The sequence below is a fragment of the Hemibagrus wyckioides genome, linkage group LG11, assembly GCF_019097595.1.
Source record: "Hemibagrus wyckioides isolate EC202008001 linkage group LG11, SWU_Hwy_1.0, whole genome shotgun sequence".
NCBI lineage: Eukaryota > Metazoa > Chordata > Actinopteri > Siluriformes > Bagridae > Hemibagrus > Hemibagrus wyckioides.
The window spans coordinates 25,521,629-25,545,515 of NC_080720.1; the positions used below are offsets into that span (position 1 = coordinate 25,521,629).

The 23,887-nt window shown below is 41.6% G+C and overlaps 2 protein-coding genes across 10 annotated transcripts in view; one reads left to right on the top strand and one right to left on the bottom strand.

Moving 5' to 3' along the window:
• The window catches only part of LOC131361584 (protein unc-80 homolog), a 53,864-nt gene extending 38,683 nt beyond the window's left edge, over positions 1-15,181 (top strand). For 4 of the 9 annotated variants that reach the window (XM_058402860.1, XM_058402863.1, XM_058402862.1 and 1 more), the window contains 16 exons: positions 39-131; positions 237-455; positions 714-944; positions 2,489-2,612; positions 2,809-2,934; positions 3,045-3,168; positions 5,302-5,508; positions 5,668-5,852; positions 6,294-6,459; positions 7,276-7,455; positions 7,744-7,891; positions 8,190-8,246; positions 8,984-9,065; positions 9,446-9,563; positions 9,907-10,115; positions 10,925-15,181. In XM_058402860.1, coding sequence (XP_058258843.1) covers positions 39-131; positions 237-455; positions 714-944; positions 2,489-2,612; positions 2,809-2,934; positions 3,045-3,168; positions 5,302-5,508; positions 5,668-5,852; positions 6,294-6,459; positions 7,276-7,455; positions 7,744-7,891; positions 8,190-8,246; positions 8,984-9,065; positions 9,446-9,563; positions 9,907-10,115; positions 10,925-11,266 — 2,611 coding nt within the window. In that variant the 3' untranslated portion in view covers positions 11,267-15,181. The remainder of the gene's footprint in view (positions 1-38; positions 132-236; positions 456-713; positions 945-2,488; positions 2,613-2,808; positions 2,935-3,044; positions 3,169-5,301; positions 5,509-5,667; positions 5,853-6,293; positions 6,460-7,275; positions 7,456-7,743; positions 7,892-8,189; positions 8,247-8,983; positions 9,066-9,445; positions 9,564-9,906; positions 10,116-10,924) is intronic. The other 5 variants (XM_058402861.1, XM_058402868.1, XM_058402866.1 and 2 more) reach the window with 3 other exon arrangements.
• Positions 14,909-18,322, bottom strand: si:ch73-193c12.2 (protein enabled homolog). Its single transcript, XM_058402870.1, has 4 exons — positions 18,193-18,322; positions 17,819-17,912; positions 17,649-17,736; positions 14,909-16,625 (listed from the first exon to the last, which is right to left on the bottom strand). The coding sequence occupies exons 1-4, from the start codon at positions 18,245-18,247 to the stop codon at positions 16,035-16,037; spliced, it is 828 nt and encodes a 275-aa protein (XP_058258853.1). The 5' UTR covers positions 18,248-18,322; the 3' UTR covers positions 14,909-16,034.
• Positions 18,323-23,887: the final 5,565 nt, after the last annotated feature.

The following is a 23,887-nucleotide window of genomic DNA, read 5'->3' on the forward strand; positions in this document are numbered from 1 at the left end:
TACTTAGTTTGCTTTACATTTTATTGATTGTTCCTCAGACCTATGACTGCACCTCAGATGAGTCGCTGTGATCAGGGCCATAAAGGAGGAACTGCTGCAAACCACACCATGTCTGGAGGACCAAATACCAGGTCAGGCCTGTTCAATGAGTACAGTGTTCTGATACATTTTAGTACACTAGACCAGTCGATTAGGTTAATAGGATGAAGTTGTGAAAAGTAACAACCTATGCACAGAGATAACCTGCACCTGCTAGAGGAGGGTCAGGGCATGCCCCGTGAGGAGCTGGACGAGCGTTTCGCCCGGGAAGAGTTCCGACGGCCTCGAGAGTCCCTGCTCAACATCTGCACGGAGTTCTACAAACACTGTGGCCCACGACTGAAGATCCTGCAGAACGTGGCTGGAGAACCCAGAGTCACTGCTCTAGAGCTTCTGGATATGAAGTCTCATATGAGGTATGAGCAAGAGAGGAGGAAAGAAGCATTGCAGTGACTTCTACATGTTGTATATATACAATTACACCTTTCAGAATCCACAAAATGTTCATATTTTTTTAAATATTAATAATAGAACAGATAACAGATAGTCCACAAGACAAAATACTAACTCAATTTGCACAGACAAACAAGTTTAGTTTGCATACGAGCAGAATTAGAAATACAAATACTTAATTAGAACAGAAGTAATGTGATCCTTTCTGATCTTTCTACCAGGCTGGCAGAGATTGCACATTCTCTTCTAAAGCTGGCACCGTATGACACTCTGACCATGGAGAGCCGCGGCCTGCGCCGCTACATCACCGAAATGCTGCCCATCACCGACTGGTCATCAGAAGCAGTGCGGCCGGCTCTCATCCTCATCCTCAAGCGCCTGGACCGCATGTTCAACAAGATCCACAAGATGCCCACGCTCAGGTGCGCCCGCCCACAAGCTCTGTACTCCAGGTCTGTCCACTTTTCCTCAGTCGCTGTTTCTGCCTGTTTCTGCCTCCCTCCCTCCCTCCCTCGCATCTCTCTGAGATGCGACGCTCATCGTGGTCGCCGTGTTTTGGTGCTGTGCGCTTCGTCTGTGCCCACAGCTTTCTCTGTAAGGTCTTTATGTGTTTGAGTGTGTATACGTTGTGCCCAGGTGGGTATGAGGTAAGTCAGTGTGAGTGATTTTTGTGCTTTTATGATCACAGTGTTAACAGAAAAAATACAGAAACCTACAAATATGTTATATAACTAACAGACCTAGAGCTTTAATATCTGACAGTCTTTTACCTTCAGAGGACACATCCTCTATTTATTCCATTTTTTATATCAGTTACCTATTTGCCATCTGTTTAAGGTCTGTATACTTTTGTGTTCATTCATTATTCTATTTTTAAACCAAAGTGACAAAACAAAATCGGATAGTTTTATGATTTTTAATCGAGTTAATGAATAATTGTAAAATATTTGTGCTGAAATCATGAAATACAAAAAAGGAAATGTAATTGTAATCGATTCTACTCATTTTCAAGGATTTCTCCACCATTTAGTTTCCTAACCATGGTTAGGTTTTTCTAGACAAAATATGAATGCCTACAGTTTGGTATCTCTGAATATATGTTTTTTTTATATATTTATTTTTATTTCAAAATGCATGATTTAAGTCATTGACTATTAATTGCTCACGTTTTTCCTACAGGATGAGAAACGTACATCTTCCAATGTAGCCTTATGTTTGTTAGTGCTAGACAGTTGAGAAAGCGACTCAGAAATCTGCAAAAATGCCTTTGTGGACACTAAAGTTATTCTGAACAGGTAATCAGTTTCATTGTCGACCCGTGAGAGTTATGTCTGTGGTTATCAAATGATAATTAAGAGAAGTCGCCTAAATTCTTTGCAACTCGCAAGACACATGGTGATCAGATTTTTTGGAAAAGGACATAATTACTGTAGAATTGCCAGAATAACAATATATAACAATGTGCCACTGGCCACAACAATGAAATGCTAGCATGCTACAGCTGCTTCATCTCAGAAAATAACTTTTATTGACACAAGATTATGAGGACAAGTTGTTGTTATCTCCAGAAAACAACTTTTGTTATCCTGAATCCACAAAAAATATAAATAAATAAACCCTCATGGCTGCTCAGGATACCTGCAAATACATTATCATTCCTATAGTACCAGTAAATTAAACTTTAAAATTAAAAAACCTCTCATAAACAACAATGAATTTTTACAGAAAACTAAATAGAGATCCTTTCCCCAGCTAGAAACAGAAAGAGGTAGAAAAAAAAAGAAACCTGAATGATTGCAAATGTACACAGACCTTTCAGTTATAACAGTGGAACTACAAAAAAATCTTATTTTTTGTGAATTATTTGTGAATTATTCAGTAATAATAATAATAATAATAATAATAATAATACATACCTGGCTTATAAATTCCAAACATGATCTTTGGTTTCTACATGTATACTACTGAAACACTGGTTTTTGTGGGTTTTTCCTAGACGACAGGTGGAATGGGAAGCAGCCAGCAGTCTGATCGAAGGAATTTGCCTGACTCTTCATCGCCAGCCGATAATTTCCTTCCTCCCCCACCTGCGCTCGCTCATCAATGTCTGTGTCAACCTGGTAAGCATCACTGATCATGGACACACTTTATTTCAATGGATTGTGCACATGGTGATGAGCTGACCTAACAGATTTATTAGCAGGTTCATGCTATAGCACTGAACTCAAAGTTACACTCACACTGAATCAGTTCACTTCTAAAGGACTGGATACATGAGGTCCTCTGTCCTAATACTGTGAGTGTTTATCTGTTTAGGTGATGGGTGTGGTTGGACCCTCCAGTGTAGCAGATGGTCTGCCTTTACTGCACTTAAGTCCTTACCTCTCCCCTCCTCTCCCGTTCAGCACGGCTGTGGTTCGCTTAGTGGCCATGCAGATCCAAGTAATGCCCTTCAGCTCTTTTCACTGAGCACACCTTTCCTTTAATTCGTAGAAGGTCTTAGTCACATGGATATATATTTGATGCAAGATTTACTTCTTTCTCATTCCCAGGCTTTGAAGGATGACTTCCCGCTAAGTCAGGTGATCTCACCCTTCACCAATCAGGAGAGACGAGAGGGCATGCTACTTAATTTACTGATTCCATTCGTGCTGACTGTTGGCTCAGGAAGCAAAGGTCAGTGTTGAAAACGTTCAAATGAATCTCAAATAAGTGTACTGACGACTAAGCCATCTCTTTGGATTTAAATTATATAAGAATTCTATATATTGTTAAATAACCTATACATGTTCATCTCAATTCTTAGCATTATAGATATACACCATAGAAATATACACAAAAATATCAATTTACATGTACAGGGATTTTTCGGTGTCAATTCAAACTTTATAACATGCCTAAATATAATCTCTGTAAGTCTTTTTTTTAGCTCAATTCTATTCATTCAGTTCTGTTTTATATGTATAGCATTCTTAACAATGGATGTTATAGCAAAGCAGCTTTACATTAGAAATTTAAATTAAATTAGAAATTGTAAATATATCCCTAAAGAGCCAGAGATGATAGTGACGAGGAAAAACTCCCTGAGACAATATGAGGAAGAAACATTGAGAGGAACCAGAGTCAAAAAAAACCCATCCTCATCTGGGAGACACCAGAGAGTGTGATTATTAATAATTTCCCTTCTGTAGTCAACAAAAAATGCAATTGTGTAACGAAGAGATTCATACTAGTTGAAGGTATTAGCTGTTCACTGATTGAGACTGGAGTGCAAAATTCTGGATTGGCAGCATAGGAGTTTTACATGGTCCATCACTATTTACACGGTCTGATGACTGTATCATGATTATAGTGTTTTATAAACAATGTGAATGTATCACCATGTGTCATATTGAAAAGAATGTTGATGGCTATAAATTATCACGATGAAGCAAATATTCCAGATACACTATATTGCCAAAAGTAATCGCTCACCCATCCAAATAATCAGAATCAGGTGTTCCAATCACTTCCATGGCCACAGGTGTATAAAATCAAGCACCTAGGCATGCAGACTGTTTTTACAAACATTTGTGAAAGAATGGGTCGCTCTCAGGAGCTCAGTGAATTCCAGCGTGGAACTGTGATAGGATGCCACCTGTGCAACAAATCCAGTCGTGAAATTTCCTCGCTCCTAAATATTCCACAGTCAACTGTCAGCTGTATTATAAGAACGTGGAAGTGTTTGGGAACGACAGCAACTCAGCCACGAAGTGGTAGGCCACGTAAACTGATGGAGCGGGGTCAGCGGATGCTGAGGCGCATAGTGCGAAGAGGTCCCCAACTTTCTGCAGAGTCAATCGCTACAGACCTCCAAACTTCATGTGGCCTTCAGATTAGCTCAAGAACAGTGCGCAGAGAGCTTCATGGAATGGGTTTCCATGGCCGAGCAGCTGCATCCAAGCCATACATCACCAAGTGCAATGCAAAGCGTCGGATGCAGTGGTGTAAAGCACGCCGCCACTGGACTCTAGAGCAGTGGAGACGCGTTCTCTGGAGTGACGAATCGCGCTTCTCCATCTGGCAATCTGATGGACGAGTCTGGGTTTGGCGGTTGCCAGGAGAACAGTACTTGTCTGACCGCATTGTGCCAAGTGTAAAGTTTGGTGGAGGGGGGATTATGGTGTGGGGTTGTTTTTCAGGAGCTGGGCTTGGCCCCTTAGTTCCAGTGAAAGGAACTCTGAATGCTTCAGCATACCAAGACATTTTGGACAATTCCATGCTCCCAACTTTGTGGGAACAGTTTGGAGCTTGCCCCTTCCTCTTCCAACATGACTGTGCACCAGTGCACAAAGCAAGGTCCATAAAGACATGGATGACAGAGTCTGGTGTGGATGAACTTGACTGGTCTGCACAGAGTCCTGACCTCAACCCGATAGAACACCTTTGGGATGAATTAGAGCGGAGACTGAGAGCCAGGCCTTCTTGTCCAACATCAGTGTGTGACCTCACAAATGCGCTTCTGGAAGAATGGTCAAAAATTCCCATAAACACACTCCTAAACCTTGTGGACAGCCTTCCCAGAAGAGTTGAAGCTGTTATAGCTGCAAAGGGTGGACCGACGTCATATTGAACCCTATGGATTAGGAATGGGATGTCACTTAAGTTCATATGCGAGTCAAGGCAGGTGAGCGAATACTTTTGGCAATATAGTGTATCATCTTGAAAAACTGAGCCTATCTGAGGCACATGTGTTCAATATGTGTTATATGTGTCATGGTACCAGACATAGCCAGAAATGTGTGTGTTTGTGTGTATCTGCTGCCACAGACAGTCCTCAGATTGAGCAGGCGGAGGTCTTCCTGCTCCTGCAGACGGTCATCAACATCCTGCTGCCTCCGCGCATCATCAGCACATCTCGCAGTAAAAATTTTGTTTTGGACGCATCCCCGGCACACTGCTCCACCCCGGGAGACACGGGCAAGGACCTGCGCCGAGAGGGACTGGCAGAGTCGACCAGCCAAGCCGCTTATCTAGGTACAGATATTCAACTGGAAGCTATGGGAATAAGACTAGGAACTACAGATTTATGTTGCTTTAAGAGTTACAGCTACACAGAGTGATATCATGATTGTATTAAAATGAACAATTAAAAGCCATTGTTGTAATTTTATTTATACATGCTCATACACACAGCTCTGAAGGTGGTGCTGGTGTGCTTCGAGAGGCAGTTGGGTAATCAGTGGTACAGACTGAGTCTGCAGGTGAAGGAGATGGCTCTGCGCAAAGTGGGTGGTCTTGCTTTCTGGGATTTCATCGACTTCATAGTACGCACTCGCATCCCCATCTTCGTGCTCCTGCGCCCCTTCATACAGTGCAAAGTAAGTAAACTGTAGAACCCCATTGGATTGGAAATAAATGTGGAAATAAGCATCACATAGTCATGTTTGCTTCGGTATGAGCTGTGTTAAAAAAAAATTCAGCTTCTAACTCTTCGAGAGGCTTAATGTGTAGCCTCTGGGGTTGGGGGTTCAATTCCCACCCTGTGTGTGTGGATTTGCATGTGGATTTCTTGTCGTGCTTTTGGGGTTTCCTCCTTTAGTCCAAAGACATGCATTGTAGGCTGATTGCCATCTCTAAATTATGTGTAGTGTGTGATTGTGCTTTGTATGTCTCCCACCTTTTTCACCATGAGCCTGTGTGGGAAGCTTTTCAGAAAACAAATTGATGGATGGACTCTTTAAGAAACCCTACATTAATTAGATATTCCTCATCACAATGCTCTACTGATGAACTCATGAATTTCCTCTCACCTTTGTCAGTTGCTAACCCAGCCGGCAGAGTCTCAGGAGGAGATTACAGCCCGCCATCACATCGCCGACCAGCTGGAGAGACGCTTCATCCCACGCTCTCTTTGCAAGAGCTCACTGTTCGCTGAGTTCAACAACGAGCTGAAGATCCTGAAGGAGGCTGTTCACAGTGGCTCAGGTGAGGATGTGTTTACTGTTTGAGATTTTTTTATCGCAGTGTTATAAAAAGAACTGAATTAACAAGAGAAGTATTTTATTTGCAGTCTAACTGGGTGATGTTTTGTTCTCAGTGTTACCTTAAATCAAAGATATCAAACTGTAATGAAGGTAATCGAGTAGTTGACTTCATACGAATTTAATCAAGACAGTAGAGGTGTAGATACTGAACTAAAGAATACAGTGTATGCTGCTCTACTAAAAATCAACAGCAATCAATCAACAGAAATCAAGTTCAGTGGTGTGGTGTTACCACCATAAATTACTAGAATTACTTTTTTTTTCAATAACAGTACGTCCTGGATTGTGTTCTTCCTCTTATACCACAGCGATTTTCCAATGATTAGTATTTTTTCTGTTAGTTAACTACGTCATACTTTTTATTTGTTACATTTAATGTTGTGGAATTAAACAGGTTATTTCCTGTTATAAAAATTATATAACATCTATAAGCAGTCATTCCCTGTGTCCTGAAGATTTACCTGCATCAGAAAACATAAAGGAACAGCTTTACCTCTGTTATAAAGCGCTGACATTTGAGAAAATAGCGTATATATATCACCATATGAATAATTACATGTTAGTCCCTGTAGTCCATGTTGTTATTACAGAAATAATAATTTCTGTAAAATACACTGAATCCACCACATTACTATAAGCCTGTGATTTGACATGCAGCTGTCTGATTTGTGCAGTAACAGAAAATGAATCAATAACTACTGTGAATCAACATTTCTGCTGCCTACACATTGCTCTCGCTCTCTCTCTTCTTTTTCAGCATACCAGGGAAAGACGTCCATCAGTACAGTGGGCACCTCCACATCAGCGTACCGGCTGAGCCTGGCCACCATGTCTCGCTCGAACACAGGCACAGGGACAGTGTGGGAGCAGGACAGCCAGCCGTCTCGCCAGCCCTCACAGGACACACTTAGCCGCACTGACGAAGAGGAGGAGGAAAGTAAATCCAATACTTCTCCATCTCCGGTTTATATTTTACAGAGAAATTGTATTCAGTCTAACATTTTTTAAACTGCTCACTAATAAGCGCTCACTCCATTTTGTACACTTTTTCAACTAAAGGGACTGTACTAGGAAGCAAGCAATAGTATTTAAGAAACTAATACGCTTAACTTGAGTTGAATTCAAAGTAGTCTCTAATTTACTTGCTCTTTTACCAAGAAGTTGAATTCATGTGGTGTTTTCTGTAGCTGGTTATGCACTTTTTCCTCCTCCTCTTTCTTGCTAGATGATTCCATAAGCATCCCCAGTGTGGTAAGTGAGCATGAAGCTTTCCTACCCAGCTTAATTACACAGCGCCGTTTCTCCAGCCATGCCACAGGCTCCGCCTCCACACAGCCAGAGCCGGGTCTAAGCACCATGCTGCCCAGTCACAGGTAAACTTCTTTACTCCTTCTGCGGCTAACATTAACACTAACACTGAAGCAAAAAAAGGCAATCATACAATCAAAAGTCCTCCACTTTAAGAGTCAGTATACATCTCTTTGAGCCACTTTGATGGAGTTTCTGTTTCTTTCATAGATCCCCACTTTTTGCTGGAGGTCACCACATTTTATCTTAATCTATCTACATGACATAACCATATCTTTCCTTTAAAGAGACGCCTGAACATCAGCTGTGACTTGCATGCATCTCCAGTCTTTCCCCTAACCTTGTTCCCTGCCCACTCTGCAGTGAACCCAATGTGCTAGATGAGTCCCAGGGGCTGCTGGAGGAGGGTAACCTGTCACGGTACAGTGTCACAGCCCTGTGTGTGCGGTGTCTCACTGTGTGTGTGCCGGGGCTGGGCCCGCCTTTCCCTACTCATTACATTCACTGACTCTATGGACAGCTCTCCCTCTCTTTCCTTTTTTTGTTTTCCAACTACTCTCCCTGTCTTGCTGTCCTCTAACTGGTTTTGTTCTTTCTCTCTGGTATGGACACTAATACTAAACGTCACTACTTATTGTCACCGTGTGGTACTCATGTCATTTCCAGTGAGCGTCATGGTGCCATGGTGTCCATTCATGTTTCAGGCTTTTTTCCACTGCTCAAATTGGAGTTCCTCTCTGGGGTGCCAATCTCTGGGGCAGAGAAGTCTGGTCTGGCATGTGCAAATCCGAACAAATTAGCTGACATGCTAAAGTTTAGTAAAGCATAACGTCTCCTTTTCATACATGTTAATGATTACAATTCTACAAAATGGAAATCTTGAAAAATTATTCTGAAGGGTACAAGACCATGCCAACACCAGCTCCTCTAAATCCCTTATGTGAATGACATTGCAGGTTTCTAATCTGCAATTCATGTGTCACGATTTGTCTTTGTCACTGTGTTTGATTAATGATGAGCCCTGGACTGTTGGGGGATTTGTGCAATGGACACACTTCCTCTAAACTCTCCTGTGTTTGTGGAGGATTTAACAGGGATTGTGTTCAGCTCCCTTGACCCCTCCTTCCTCACATGCTGCACTGTGGATTCTTCTACAGGGTCGCGAGTGTCCAAAGTGAACCAGGCCATCACAATCTCTTACTTCAGCCACCACTTGGTCGAAAAAGAGGTCTGAGACAGGTGAGAGGGAATAAACAATGTCATGCAATCTGTCATCTTAATGTTTTCCAGTGGTGTACATTCTGGGGGCCAGTGAAATGTGCATGAAATATAGTGTTTTTAATTTAGCAATGAATCAAAATGTGAAACAATTAGACAAAAATAACATGCAATATAAGTTAATACTGAATACTTTCCTTGGCTTTTTCTCCCAAATATTGAAGTTTTCTTTGCAAAGTTTTATAGACAGACCTTTACGCATGGACATGTTATTGTTATTGTCCTTGTTTCAAAAGAACCATAGCTTATTTTTGCTCCAGATTGTAGTGTAGTTTGTAGAAACAAAACCTAATTCTAAAGAATTAAAACAATGGAGGGGATTTTTTTTTTTTTTTTGTTAGCTTCGTCGACCACTGCTGTCCATTCCTCGGATGCAGGATGAATGTCGTGGGCGGCAAGGAGCCCGGCTCTCAACCACTCGCCGGAGCATTCAGCCCAAGAACAAAGTAGTTGATAGAGGTGTGTATGTATGCTTGACATAAAAAATGTAGCATAATGATTAAAGCTAGAGTTGATATTAGTGTTAAAAGTAATTTTGAACTGTAATTTTGAAAACTTGAACTGTAATTCTTCTAAACCCGTGCATGTAGTTTAACACTATTTGAGGACAGCTGGTTGTTTAGCATATTCTAACATGGTTAGGAAATTACGATCAGAAATCAAGGTTAGACACTATGCTGTGTCCCTTGAAGAAGTTCAGCATTGCTGCAGGACCCAACCGAAACAGTCCTGGGCACTAAACCCAACATTCTGAGCAAACAGGACTCCTCATATCCCTTTTGTGCCTATAATGTTCTTATAGCACACAGTGACCAAAAGAGGTCAGTCACCTTCACTGAATCCCAAGAAGCTTCTGGAAAGTCTCCTTCATCTACACCTACAGCTAGCACAGCTCTGCTGGGAGCGACTGGAAGCAGAAGACCAAGCCACTCCCTCACAACGTCTGCTGCTCCCTCTGAAACTTCATCACCCTCCATCAGAGCTGAGCAGCACATCCCAGCACACCCACAGGTGGGGGGTTCATCTTTGTTTTACACTGGTCAATGTCTCACTAAAAGAGTGACATAAATACAAGGATTCTTGTAGTTATATTATTTTATAATCATGAGAGCCCATTGTTTTACATAAGATATATTGGCTGTACATACGTAGGTGTTTTGGAAGCTCTGCCCCCTTTCCTCAACCTCACATTAATAATATTTTCCCATCTCAGTGGTGACCTCACTTGCTTTCAAGGTAAATGGAGGTTTTTGGGGGGTTTGTTAATGTAAAACCAGTCAGTGTGTGTTTGACTTAACTAGGTATAGTTTATCAATTCATTGTATTTTTTATGGATGCCACCAGAATTTTTTAGCTGAAAAAGGTCAAAAAAAAAATGGATAAAGGATTTGACTGAAAGAAATAATGAGGAATTCGAGGTGTCAAATCTAACAATTTCTAAATAATTCACTTGCATTGTTAAAAGGAAAGTGACCAAAATGTTTGGCTCTGCTGTGCTAGTCAGATCAAACCGTCACACATGTAGAAACATTCACAGATTCTTTGAGGGACGTCACATGTGATTTGTTAAAAATGTACAATTATATTTCTTGTGTTTTATTACATCCCCCACCCTCATTTGCTTAATCACGAATCACGAAGCTGCTGTCAGCTGAACCCATTCATTTCTTAATTAAAAAAAAAAAACCTTCGAAGCTTAGTTTATCAAACAGTACATGGACCTCATAACATAGCAGTTACACAGTTATTTCTAATCCAAGTCATGATAGGTGTACAGGGTACAATCGATGTTTCCTAAGCCATCCACTCTCCTGTTTTAGGCCTCACCTGTTGCTGAGAGTAAAGAAAAGCCAGACAAGGGTAGTACGAAAAGTAGCCTCTCTCCTACGCCATCCTCTACTCCGGCCTCCAGGTCATGCTCTCCTCTCCCTTCCTCTTTCCCGACGCTGAGCACTCCAGTTCGTCTGAACCCGGCTCAGATCCGCGAGAGTCCGGAAGACGAGGAGACGTCGGGGCTTTTGGAAAACACAGACACCTCACTCCATGTGCCTGAGGAGCAAGGCACAGAGAACCCTCTCCTCACCTCTCGGCTCACACCTCATTCTCTGTCCCCTCTGCCTCTCTCTCCTGTAGATCTGGACCTGGACGAGTCTCATGTCTAAATGCCTAAAACACCTTTAAAGGCTTAACTAAAAAGCAGCAGGGAAAGTCTAGTAGTGCACAGCATTTCACTACTCAAATAACTCATGAGGGTACATGCTGACGGTAGTTATATGTTACCTATGAGATTTAAACAGGTTGCCAGATTGACGCTGTTGATTTGTGCGTTAGTAACCTTTAAATGCTTTGAAACTGTGCACTTTGACCCAGTTTTATGGTAAAAAAAAATCTGTTTACTTTGTAGATTAATAAATTATGGTAAACAAAAGTTTATTGTAAATGTTAGTTGCTCTGTGGAAATTTAAACAGTGATGTATTCAAAACCGAAAATGATATACCAAGGGATCCAACTAAAATTGGTGAGACTCTGGATAAGCAGCTAATGCGACTAAATGATGTCACCAGTTTAATACTTAAACATTAATACTTAGTTTGTTTGTTTTTTGTTTTTGCTTTATTACATAACCACTTTTGACTTTGCTGGGTATTTAAGATGACCTGAACTACAGAGAAGTTTCTGCAGTGCTCCTGTGGTCATGTGTATATATATATATATATAAACACACCCACCCGCCCCCGCCTGCCATAGATCTGAGGTAAAAGTGGTTACTCTGCACATTACTGAAACAAACCTGCTGTAATTGCACTGGCTTTAGAGGACTATAGATCTTCATAAAGCACTGTGAGTCAACATCAGAGCTTATCTATAGCAGAAAATTATTAATCATGTAGTATTTTAGGGGTGTTCCACTAAGCGGGTTTGACTATTAACCCCGAAAACTGGGAGCGAGTCTAGTGTCTGGCAATTGCGCTGTGATGCTAACATGCTTGCTATTCTGACAGCTGATAAAGATCATTCCTTGTTAGGGAGGATTTAGTAGATATCATAATCAAACAATGAAATCTGTTGAGTAATTTCTCTTGTAACTATAAGCAGCTGCAAAAATCAACCCACTCATCTCAAATCAAGCTACAGAAACTATGGATCCATGCTGTAATTAACGGTACTGTTGTATAAGTAATTACCATATCCATCGTCTATACCTGCTTTATTCCTAATTAGGGTCATGGGGGTCTGTTGGAGCCTATCCCAGCACACACTGGGCGATAGGCAAGGGTACACCCTGGACAGGTTGCCAGTCTATCGCAGGGCCACATATAGACAGAACACATACACGGGCAATTTAGAATTACCAATCAACCTAATATTCATGTTTTTGTACTGTGAGAGGAAACCCACACAGGCACAGGGAGAACATGTAAACTCCACACAGAAAGGCCCCTGCCTTTTCGCACCCGGAACTCAAACCCAGGACCTTCTTGCTGTGAGGCAATAGTGCTAACCACTAAGCCACCATGCTACCCTAATTACCATATCATATCAACATATCTCTCTGGTTTGAGTCTCTCTCTACTGGCTCCCTATCCGGTGCAGGATGGAATTTAAACACTGTTTATTTGTTTTTAAAGCTCTTTATAGGAGAGCCCTTTCCATTCTGTCAATACTCAGCTCCTATCAGTCACTCCTGGCTGTTCCATTGTCTATTTTAAGTCTAAATGATGGCTGTGCCTTTACGACTGCTTGTGCCAAGGCTGTGAATCAGCATACCTTTAGATATCAGGAACACCTTCTCAGCTACCATTTTCAAATCAACACTACAACATTTCTTTTCACACTTACATTTATTTTGTTCTGTTATTACTTTTCATGTCTTAGACTTATTCCTTATTTATTATACCCTGTCCTGTATTCTTTTTTTCAGTCCCCTCTGAATGTATTAAAAGGTAAGGCCAAATCATTTGGTTTTTAGATAAAACAAAAAAATTAATGAGACAACATATCAGAATATCAGCTTTCATTTCCTGATAATGTAGATGATCTGATAAAACATGGCGCCTTTGGTGGCAGGTGACCCACTTTTTAAGTCTTAAGATTAATAGCATGTGGTTGCATATCATTCAGTGGCAATAACTGCATCAAGTCGGCGACCCAGTGACCTCACTAAACTGTTGCATTGTTTGTTTGTGCTGCTTTCCCAGGCTTGTACCACAGCTTCTTTCAGTTGTTTGTTTTGGAGGTTTCTCTCTCCAGTCTCCTCTTCAGGACGTGAAATGCTGGTTAATTAAAAGGTCCGGTGATTGATTTAGCCTAGTCTTTCTTTACGTTTGTATTGGCAGTGTGTTTTAGTCATCATCTTGCTGCATGGTGCACTTCTTTTTAAATTGACAGACAATGTTTCTATAGACTTCTGAATTCATTCTACAGCTACCATCATCCATGAAGATTAGTGATCCTGCTCTAGAAGCAGCCATACAAGTCATAAGACACTACCACCACCATGCTTCACTGATGAGCTTGTATGTTTTGGACCATTCATTTCTCCACACTTTGGCTTTCCATCACTGTTGTAGAGTTTAATTTTAGGTACTCTGAATTTCTTTGTAATTTCCAATCTGCCTTCTGATTCTTACTGCTGATGAGTGGTTTGCATCTTGTGGTATGGCCTTTATATTTCTGCCATGTGGAGGGTTTTCTCACAGCTCACACAATGTTTGTCAGCAACCGCTGCTTTTTTTTCTCTCCATTGGTTGGCCTGTTTATGTCTGGTTGTTTGTACACTAGAGGTTTCTTTCTTTTTCAGGACATTACAAACTCTTGTATTGTATTGATTTGCTGTTCTTGCTAGACACCTCTCTGGTCATCATGTTGTTTTATCTAGTTTTAAAAACAAATTCAGGCATGGACAGCAAGAACAGACTCAAAACCACAAGTAGACATTCAGAGTTATTCATTGTTTAAACAATCGGTTTAACGGTTCACATCTAGGTTCACAAGAAGCACATGCTCTAAATTTTGATCACTCGAATGTGGGTGGATGTACCACATTCAAAGCCGTATAACTGGTCTAGATGTGAATATCAGGAAATGATAACTGAAATTCTGATCCATCCATCTGTTTCATCCTGATCTCAAACCTAGTGTAAAGCAAAAACAAAGGAACTGGTCTTGCTATTCTAATACTGTCAAAGAGGACTATATGTACAGCCTTTAGGGCAACTTTTGTTAGAAATGTTAAATCCTTTATCAGAATACCAGTGATGAGGGAATTTTATTTTCGCTGTGAACACACATTGAGTGAAAGTGTGGTAAACATACTCTGAGCAGGAGTGTTGAGCTCAAACATGCAAATTCAACTTAAACCCGCTTCCTGGAATACACTCTATCCCCACTATCATGTTTATTAGATGTAATATTATTTAACCTAAGAATTTCTATGTACACATTATATTATGTGATGTAGATTACATTTATTTTAAAAAATTGCATTATATTAAATATTTATTTTGGCTAGGGAAGAAGTATTTTCAGTTATACTAATGTCAGATGATATTTTCAACCATGAGTAGTTTTCCAGACCTCGTACACACACACACACACAAACCCACCCAAAATTTACCCCCAAAACCACAATAACCGTTTATCCAAGCTTTATGCAAAAGGATGAGTACTGCTTAAGAATCATAAGCTATGTGTCGAGTTTTTCTATTAAACACATGGAATTTATTTCACATTTTGTTTAAGTGACAGAAACTGGTCTTATCCTACCAGCAAGTTGTGTACAAGCCCAAAAAGGTGAATTGTGATGTATGTGTGTATTTTTATATATATATATATATATATACACACACATATATATAAAATCAGACAGTTATAGTTATATAATCAAACAATGCAACAAACTGCAGTAGCTTAAGCTAACAAGGTGCCTGTGAAGAGAGAGAGATTGTCACTGTATGTCATTGTTTGTGAGTGCAAATACACAGTGTTTTATGTGTCTACTGTTTTCTTCCTGTCAGTAACCTTGCTGCTAACTGTTGAGCTTGTGCAATAACAAAATATATAATCCAACCTTTAAAGAGAACTAAGGGTTTTCTTTCAGAAACAATCATGAGACACACAGAAATACGAACACTTTTCATCGTGTCATCAAAGGAAAATCAGAGAAAATGTTCCCCAGAACAAGAGTGTTACAGCATCAACATGCGCCTGGACTGTGGTACCTCAGTGGTTAAGGTGTGGGCCTACTGATCAGAAGGTCATGAGCTCAAAACCAGCACTGCCAAGCTACCACTACTGGGCACTTTAGCAAATGTCTTAACCCTTAACTGCTCAGTTGTATAAAGGAAAGTGTAGATAGAAGGTGTCCTCTGAATGCCATAAATGACGGATGAAATGGATTACTGTAATTTAGCACTGACATGACCTGTGGTGAATTTTGAAAAATCAGATATACACAATTTCTTTCCTAAGAAGCTCTCTCTTCTCTGTGGGACTGAGATCAGTTCTTGCAGGCTAGTCCTGCTCCTTTATGCCAACAAGTCTGGCCAGATTACACAGATTTAGTCTCTACATTTGCACTCTTGGAATGTAAGAGTCTGTTCTGCTTGGACATGAAACTTAAAGAGTGTGGCCAACAGCTGACTATCAAGCTTTAAGCCATGTTAAAATGACCTTTGTCCAGTTGTGCAAGCTATTAAAATTGTATAGAAATGTGCAGTCATTGATGGCTGTAACTTTTATTCCAGGGAGCTTATTAAAGATGTTAAAAGACACATGAAGAGGCTGCAGATGGTTGAACTGTTAGCTTACTTACCAAATTATTTCTCAGTACCAAAAGACTCCAGCTAAAAGACGCAAACAACAACGAGATACAAAACCTGGTACGATTTATTAGTAGAAGGCAGACATTTCTGAGACACCAACATGGCTCAATTTGTGTTGTATTGTTTAGACATGAACGTCTCAAGGAGCTTGAACAGCCGGTCCTCCCTTGCAGCGGCTTCTCGATCCCTTCGCTCCTCTCTTTCTCTGTACTCCCTCTCTCTCCTCTCCTCTCTGGCTTGCAGCTCCCTTTCCCAACGTTCCTGCCTGGAGAGCAGCTCCTGCTCCCTCTTCTTCTCTCGGTCCAGAGCCTGCCTCTCTCTCTCCTCCTCTCGCTCAGCCGCCCGTCTCTCCCTCTCTTCTTCTCTGTCGGCTGCCCGCCTCTCCCTCTCCTCCTCCCTCTCTGCGGCACGCCTCTCGCGCTCCTCCTGCCTCCTCTCAAGCTCCTGCAAGGCAGCGAGCCAATACTGCTCCTTCCTTTTCTTGGCAGGGGGACCATCCTGGCCAGATGAGGACACGGGGACAGGGAAAGGGCTGGATGTGCTCGACAAGTTGGTTAGGTTAGACAGGTTGGAAAGGTTGGACAGAAGTGAGTGAGCCATAGTGAGCTCGCCACTCAGAGCCTGATCCATCACTGCATACCACTTCCATGGAGTCACCAGCGGGTCACCTCCCATCATACTGAGGCTCTTGATATCCTGCAGAACAGCAAGCCAGGAATTATAAGCATTAGAGCTGTTACCATACTTCAAGGTGTACATAGCGATGCAGAGCAATTACTGTTCACAAAAACATACACCACTTTAATGGAACAGCACACAGATCACCTCCTATCAAACTGTCCTAAAGAACTGATTACTATATTAGCAATGTAATCAGAAATGAATATTAGATCAGTGAGACACACACCAGCATGGGAACAGGTATTCTTTATATGAAAAAGAAAAAACCTGTCACTGCACTATGAAGTCACCAGTGTTCTAATAATGTAATAATGTTCATCAGCAGGTGCCACAACTACCATTTCATTTCACAAAACAATCTGTTTTCGTGAAACATTCTGCAGGGAGATTTGTATATAAAATTCACCAGTGAGTCCTGACCTCAACCAGACACAACACCTTTGGGATGAATTCAAGCGGAGACTGCGAGCCAGGCCTTCTCGTCCAATATCAGTGCCTGACCTCACAAATGCGCTTCTAGAGGAATGGTCAAAAAATTCCCATAAACACACTGCTAAACCTTGTGTAAACCCTTCCCAGAGAAGTTGAAGTGGTTATAACTCCATATTAAATTCATGTGCATGTAAAGGCAGACATAACACCTCCGCTCTGATTCATCCCAAAAGTGTTCTATATAGTAGCCATCACCAAACTGTTCCCACAAAGTTGGGAGCATGAAATTGTCCAAAATGTCTTGGTATGCTGAGGCATTAAGAGTTCCTTTCACTGGAACTAAGGGGCCAAGCCCAACCCCTGAAAAACAACACCTGAATACAATGATTTGGAGCGGTGTCCCAAAACTTTCTGCAATATAGTGTATATCCATGAGAATTAAAACCTAAAAAATAGTGGCCATAAAAGCTGACCTAAGCAAAGAGACTTGACGCTACACTGTGGACACACTTCATGTTTATATGAGCATGGTCTTGTTTTGCATGAAAGTCTCCAAGAACATGTTCTCCTCTGCATGCTTTAACACTCACTCCTGGATGGAGTTACCTTATATTTCTGTCTTAAGTTCTCCCACTTCTTCTTCACCCATGCCGGAGTCACTTTCCCCTCCAGCCGTTTCTCCTTGACGAACAGCCTGCAGAATGAGACAAATGTTAAATCTAAGAGAAGAGCACATGAAGCTTTAGAGAGCCCCAGAGAGGCAGTGTGTCACTCACTCGAAGGCTCTCAGGGCGGTGTTCTTCTTCCCCGTGAACAGGCTGTTATTACTGACGCGCCACACGATCAGCTCTGCGGTGTTCGCATCAGTCCCTGAAACACCACACACACACATACTTACACACTTTTTCCTCGTGCAATACCATTAAAGCTGGTCTCTGTGGTCATACACTGGATCTACATTCGCGCTGATGAACTAGCCGTGAAGTCCAGCCTGCAAATATGGCGCAGTACTTTTTGTTGTTGTTGTTAGCTGCGTGTTTTAACTATTTTAATAAATCCTTACAGCGAATCACGACAGCAGTAAACAACAAAGGAATCTGAATAACATTTACGAAAGAAAGCGTAAATGGGGAAAACCCAAACAACTTACATTTAAAGACTGTAGTAGATCCCACCTCTAACGTTAGGCCTACTCCACTCTCCATTTTATTGTTGTTTTGTTGCTGTTTTCTTCGCGTTCCTCTTCATTCACCAGAAAGTCCGAGAGCGCTATCGCCCCCTGTCGGCAAAGATATGTAATGGACATTTTCAGTACAGTAATCACGCTCTACCCGGTCCCGGTATATGGCGGATTTTTATTTGGAACATAACTATTTTTTTTTTGCGGATTTTCCCGGTATATCGCGGTGTCCGCAAACCTTATAGTGAATTGTTTTTATGTTGAAACAAGGTAATTTATTAATAAAAATTTTCATTTCCGCTTATCTGAGCCTGTGCCTATCTCAGGCGTCATTGGGCATCAAGGCAGGATACACCCTGGATGGAGTGCCAACCCAACAGCAACTAACAGCAACTAACAGCAATTAGCAAGCAAATTAACATGTATTAGTCTGAATCTTCTTTTTATTTTGTATACTAGTAAGTTAACTGTAGTTAGCCACCTTACTTTTTAAATTCGGATTAAGAAACAAGAAAGTGTACAAATGGACTAAAACCAGTTAATCTTTATTACTTAATTACCGGGAGCCATTTCTACCTTCCTACATTTTCCACCTCATTTAGATATGAACTCTGACAAAAGCTTCTTCATGATCTTCTGGTATTAGTTATATTAGTAAATTTAGTTTAATTAAATACAGTTTCACCTCTGCCTTTCGCCCAGTGTGTGCAGCAGATCCCCGTGACCCTAATTAGGAATAAGGCGGGTATAGAAAATGGATGGATGGCTGGAAATACAGTTTCATTTCTTTTCACACCACCATGGACATAAATATTTTTTTATTTAAAAAAAAATAATAGAAAAAGTCAGGCGGCACAGTGGCTTGGTGGTTAGCACTGTTGCCTCACAGCAAGGAGGTCCTGGGTTCGAACAGGCGGGGGCATTTCTGTGTGGAGATTGCATGTTTTCCCCGTGCTTGTGTGGGTTTACTCCAGTTTCCTCCCACGGTCCAATACATGTACATTAGTTGATTGATAATTCTGAATTGCCCTTAGGAGTGAGTGTGTGTGGAGGTCTGTCTATATGTGGCCCTGTAATGGACTGGCGACCTGTCCAGGGTGGATTCAAGATTCAAGAAGCTTTTATTGTCATTTCAACCACATATAGCTGGCGCAGTACATAGTGAAATGAAACAACGTTTCTCCAGGACCTGGTGCTACATAAACATACAACAACAAGTTCAATACAAAACAACAAACAACACCACAGAGCTAGGACAGAAGTTTGTCTTAGCCACGTGAAGTGCACAGTGTGCAGCTAGGTGCAAACAGAGCATAGACAAGACAGTGCAAAAAGACAATAAATACAATAAAGACAACACAAAAGAACACAGGACACTTAGCGCTGAAAAGAAATAAAAGAACATGTGTACTGGAATGTAAGTGAAATAAAATAGATAAAGTGAAATGATGTAAAAAAAAGTATTGTGCAAAAATATTGTGCAAAAATACACAGCAGCGGTTGAGGTAGTGCAAATAGAATAAACATAAATATAACTATAGCAGCGGATGACAGGTAGAGGTAGTGCAGTAAGTAATGAACAGTATAAATTATGTGTGTGTGTATGCGTCCACACAGTCAAGACAGAGTGTGTGTATCTGTGTGTGAGAGAGACAGAGAGTTAATATACAGTTCAGTCCTGAGTGAGAGTGTGTGTGTGTGTGTGAGAGAGTGTGGAACAGTTCAGTCCTGAGTGAGAGTGTGTGTGAGAGTGTAGAACAGTTCAGTCCTGAGTGAGAGTGTGTGTGAGAGTGTAGAACAGTTCAGTCCCAGGTGTTGAGGAGCCTGATGGCTTGAGGAAAGAAACTGTTACACAGTCTGGTTGTGAGGGCCCGAATGCTCCGGTACCTCTTTCCAGATGGCAGGAGGGTGAAGAGTGTGTGTGAGGGGTGTGTGGGGTCAGCCACAATGCTGTTGGCTTTGCGGATGCAGCGTGCGGTGTAAATGTCTGTGATAGAGGGGAGAGAGACTCCGATGGTCTTCTCAGCTGTCCTCACTATCCGCTGAAGGGTCTTGCGATCTGAGACGGTGCAGTTCCCAAATCAGGCAGTGATGCAGCTGCTCAGGACGCTCTCGATGGTCCCTCTGTAGAACACAGTCAGGATGGGGGAAGGGAGATGGGCTTTACTCAGCCTCCTCAGGAAGTAGAGGCGCTGCTGGGCTTTCTTGGTGATGGAGCTGGTGTTGAGTGACCAGGTGAATTTCTCCACCAGATGGACACCAAGGAATTTGATGCTCTTGACGATCTCCACAGAGGAGCCATCGATGGACAGCGGAGAATGGTCACACTGTGCTCTCCTGAAGTCAACAACCATCTCTTTGGTCTTGTCGATGTTCAGGGAGAGGTTGTTGGCTCTGCACCAGGCTGTTAGATGTTGCACCTCCTCTCTGTATGCTGACTCGTCGTTCTTGCTGATGAGACCCACCACGGTCGTGTCATCAGCAAACTTGATGATATGGTTGGAGCTGTGCATTGCTGCACAGTCGTGAGTCAGCAGAGTGAACAGCAATGGACTGAGCACACAGCCCTGAGGTGCTCCAGTGCTCACTGTGGTGGTGCTGGAGATACTGCTCCCGATCCGGACTGACTGAGGTCTCTTAGTCAGGAAATCCAGGATCCAGTTGCAGAGAGAGGTGTTCAGGCCCAGGAGACTCAGCTTCTTAATCAGCTGCTGAGGGATGATTGTGTTGAATGCTGAACTGAAATCTATGAACAGCATTCGAACGTAGGAGTCTTTGCAGTCCAGGTGTGTGAGGGCCAGATGCAGGGTTGTGGTGATGGCGTCTTCCGTGGAACGGTTAGGACGATACGCAAACTGCAAGGGGTCCAGCAAGGGTGGTAGCTGTGACTTGATGTGCCTCATGACGAGCCTCTCGAAGCATTTCATCACGATTGGTGTGAGTGCAACGGGACGGTAGTCATTGAGGCAGGAAACCGTGGACTTCTTTGGCACAGGGACGATGGTCGTTGTCTTGAGGCACGTAGGGATGATGGAGCTGCTCAGCGAGATGTTGAAGATGTCAGTGAAGACATCTGCTAGCTGCTCTGCACACTCCCTGAGAACTCTGCCAGGAATGTTGTCTGGTCCAGCAGACTTCCGTGGGTTAACTCTGCATAGAGTTCTCTTCACGTCGGCCGTGGTGAGACAGAGCACTGGGTCATTAGGAGGAGGGATGGTCTTCCTCGCTGTTGTGTTGTTCTGTGCCTCAAACCGAGCGTAGAAGTCGTTCAGCGCATCTGGAAGGGAGGCATCACTGTCACAGGAAGGTGAAGTTGTCCTGTAGTTGGTGATCGCCTGAATGTACCCCTGCCTTTCACCCAATAGGCTCCAGCAGATCCCCGTGACCCTAATTAGGAATAAAGTGGGTATGGAACATGGATGGATGGATGGATAGAAAAAGTCTGGTCAACTGATTTTGAGTGGGAGGGGCTCTGAAAGTTAACCACGCCTACTTAATTAACACTAGAGAGACTAGAGATGAGATCAGATCATCTCTACTGATCTCTGGATCTCATTCAGTAAAATGAAGTATTCAAGTCATTTTCTTTATTTCATGAGCAGATTTAAATTAATATGTTACATTTGTAATAGCCAAATTCCCCCAATACAAATGATGAGAGACAGAAATGATTAATTCTCCATTTAGAGGGCTCTTTTGGTTCATCTAGAAGAAACGAAAATGATTTCACCTCCCGAGTCCCTACTGCGATCCGAGTCACTATCATACAATCAATAATACTAAACTATTTACTTAGGAATTACCATAACATTATCATGTGCAATAAACATTTTTTTAAAATTGTTCCTGTTTCTTTATTGTCAATATCACTCCTTTATGGACGAAAGGTAACGAAAGCGTGTTGCGCATGCGCGAACCCTCACACAAAATGTATGAATCACTCGCTGCACAGAAACACTGACAAAAAGAGAAGCGTAGAAATTATTTATAGATGCACTCGCACATTTTTCTTTATCCTACATATGTCTTCATTTCCACCCAGTTTAAACAAGTCAGTTTAATTTGGCTAACAACATTTGAAAATGTTATTTTATCAGGATTTTCTGCTTCATCATAAAAAGCCTTTCGAGCTCGCGCCTGCAGATGGCGCCATGTTGAGCTCTCATGTCACAGACAGTATATTTCGTATACAGGTGTCTCCACATTCAAAATCTAAACATTTCTAATGAAATTAAGTTTATATATATTTTAGAAATACTCAGAATGAAGAAAGTCTGCCTGTGGAAATGGCATTTGAGACAGATGCAGGCAAAAATAGAGACAAATATAAATCCATATCAGTATATCCAAAAATAAACATATCCATCATATATTACAGAGAGTAATTTATGAAGTCTGTTTGGGACTGTAACATCAGTTTTCAGATTTTTTTTTTATTTGATGCTCCACACTCCATGGACGTCTAAACATGAGAATGACATGAAAAATATTTTGTTAATGATTCCATCACTTTTCTAGTCTTTTTTACTCCTGACATAACTAAAAATGTGGGCTTGGTGTAAGAAATTGTTGAGATGAGTTAACAAGTTGCTATACTATGCTATGTTTGAGCTTCTAAGAGTGTCTTGCAAGTTCCTGTTCCTGAAGACTCTGAGCTGGATGTATCCTTACAAACCTTTTTCACCTCTCTACCATCAACCTGGTTTACAGAAAACTTACACAGGTTTAATTAGTTAATGTGACAAGGACTTTTCCTGTTTTACCCAATGTACATCAGGCATAACATTATGAGCCCTGACAGGTGACGTGAATAACACCGATTATCTCCTCATCATGGCCCCTGTTAGTGGGTGGGATATATTAGGCAGCAAGTAAACATTTTGTCCTCATAGTTGATGTGTTAGAAGCAGGAAAAATGGGCAAGCGTAAGGATTTGATTGAGTTTGACAAGGGCCAAATTGTGATGGCTAGATGACTGGATCAGAGCATCTCCAAAACTGCAGCCCTTGTGGGGTGTTCCCAGTCTGCAGTGGGCAGTTTTTATCATAAGTACCCTTTAAGTACTGTAAGTATCCTTTATGTCCCTATAGAGGCCCCACATCACAACTTACAAGACTTAAAGTATCTGCTGCTAACATCTGGGTGCCGGAAACCACAGCACACCTTCAGGGATCTAGTGGTCAGGTCAGGGACATGGGCAGCAAAAGGGGACCAACACAATATTTGGCAGGTGGTCATAATGTTATGCCTGTTTGGTGTACATAACAGTTTACATACATTACAGTTATGTTACTGCAGGGATTGTGGGATATTTTTTAACCTGCTTCTTTTCCTGAAACCTGGGTTCAGAGTATGGACGCAACATCCAGAAAGTGTTCCAACCTCTGGATGTTGTAATTAGCAGTTTCGAATTAGCAGATTGGGTAATATACTCTTTAATAAATATCACTAGATATTGAGGCAACATAACATTCTGTAGCAAATTTATCTTATTGTCAGCTCCTCAAAAGACAGCCTGTCTCCTCAGGTTTCTCTGTAAATTAACCAAAGTAAATCTTACATGAAGTTCACTGATGATCACTGATGTATTTTACCAAGTAACTATTTGGTATAACATATAGTCATTTAATCTGTGAATTATTGAAAACAAAAATTATAAAAAAAT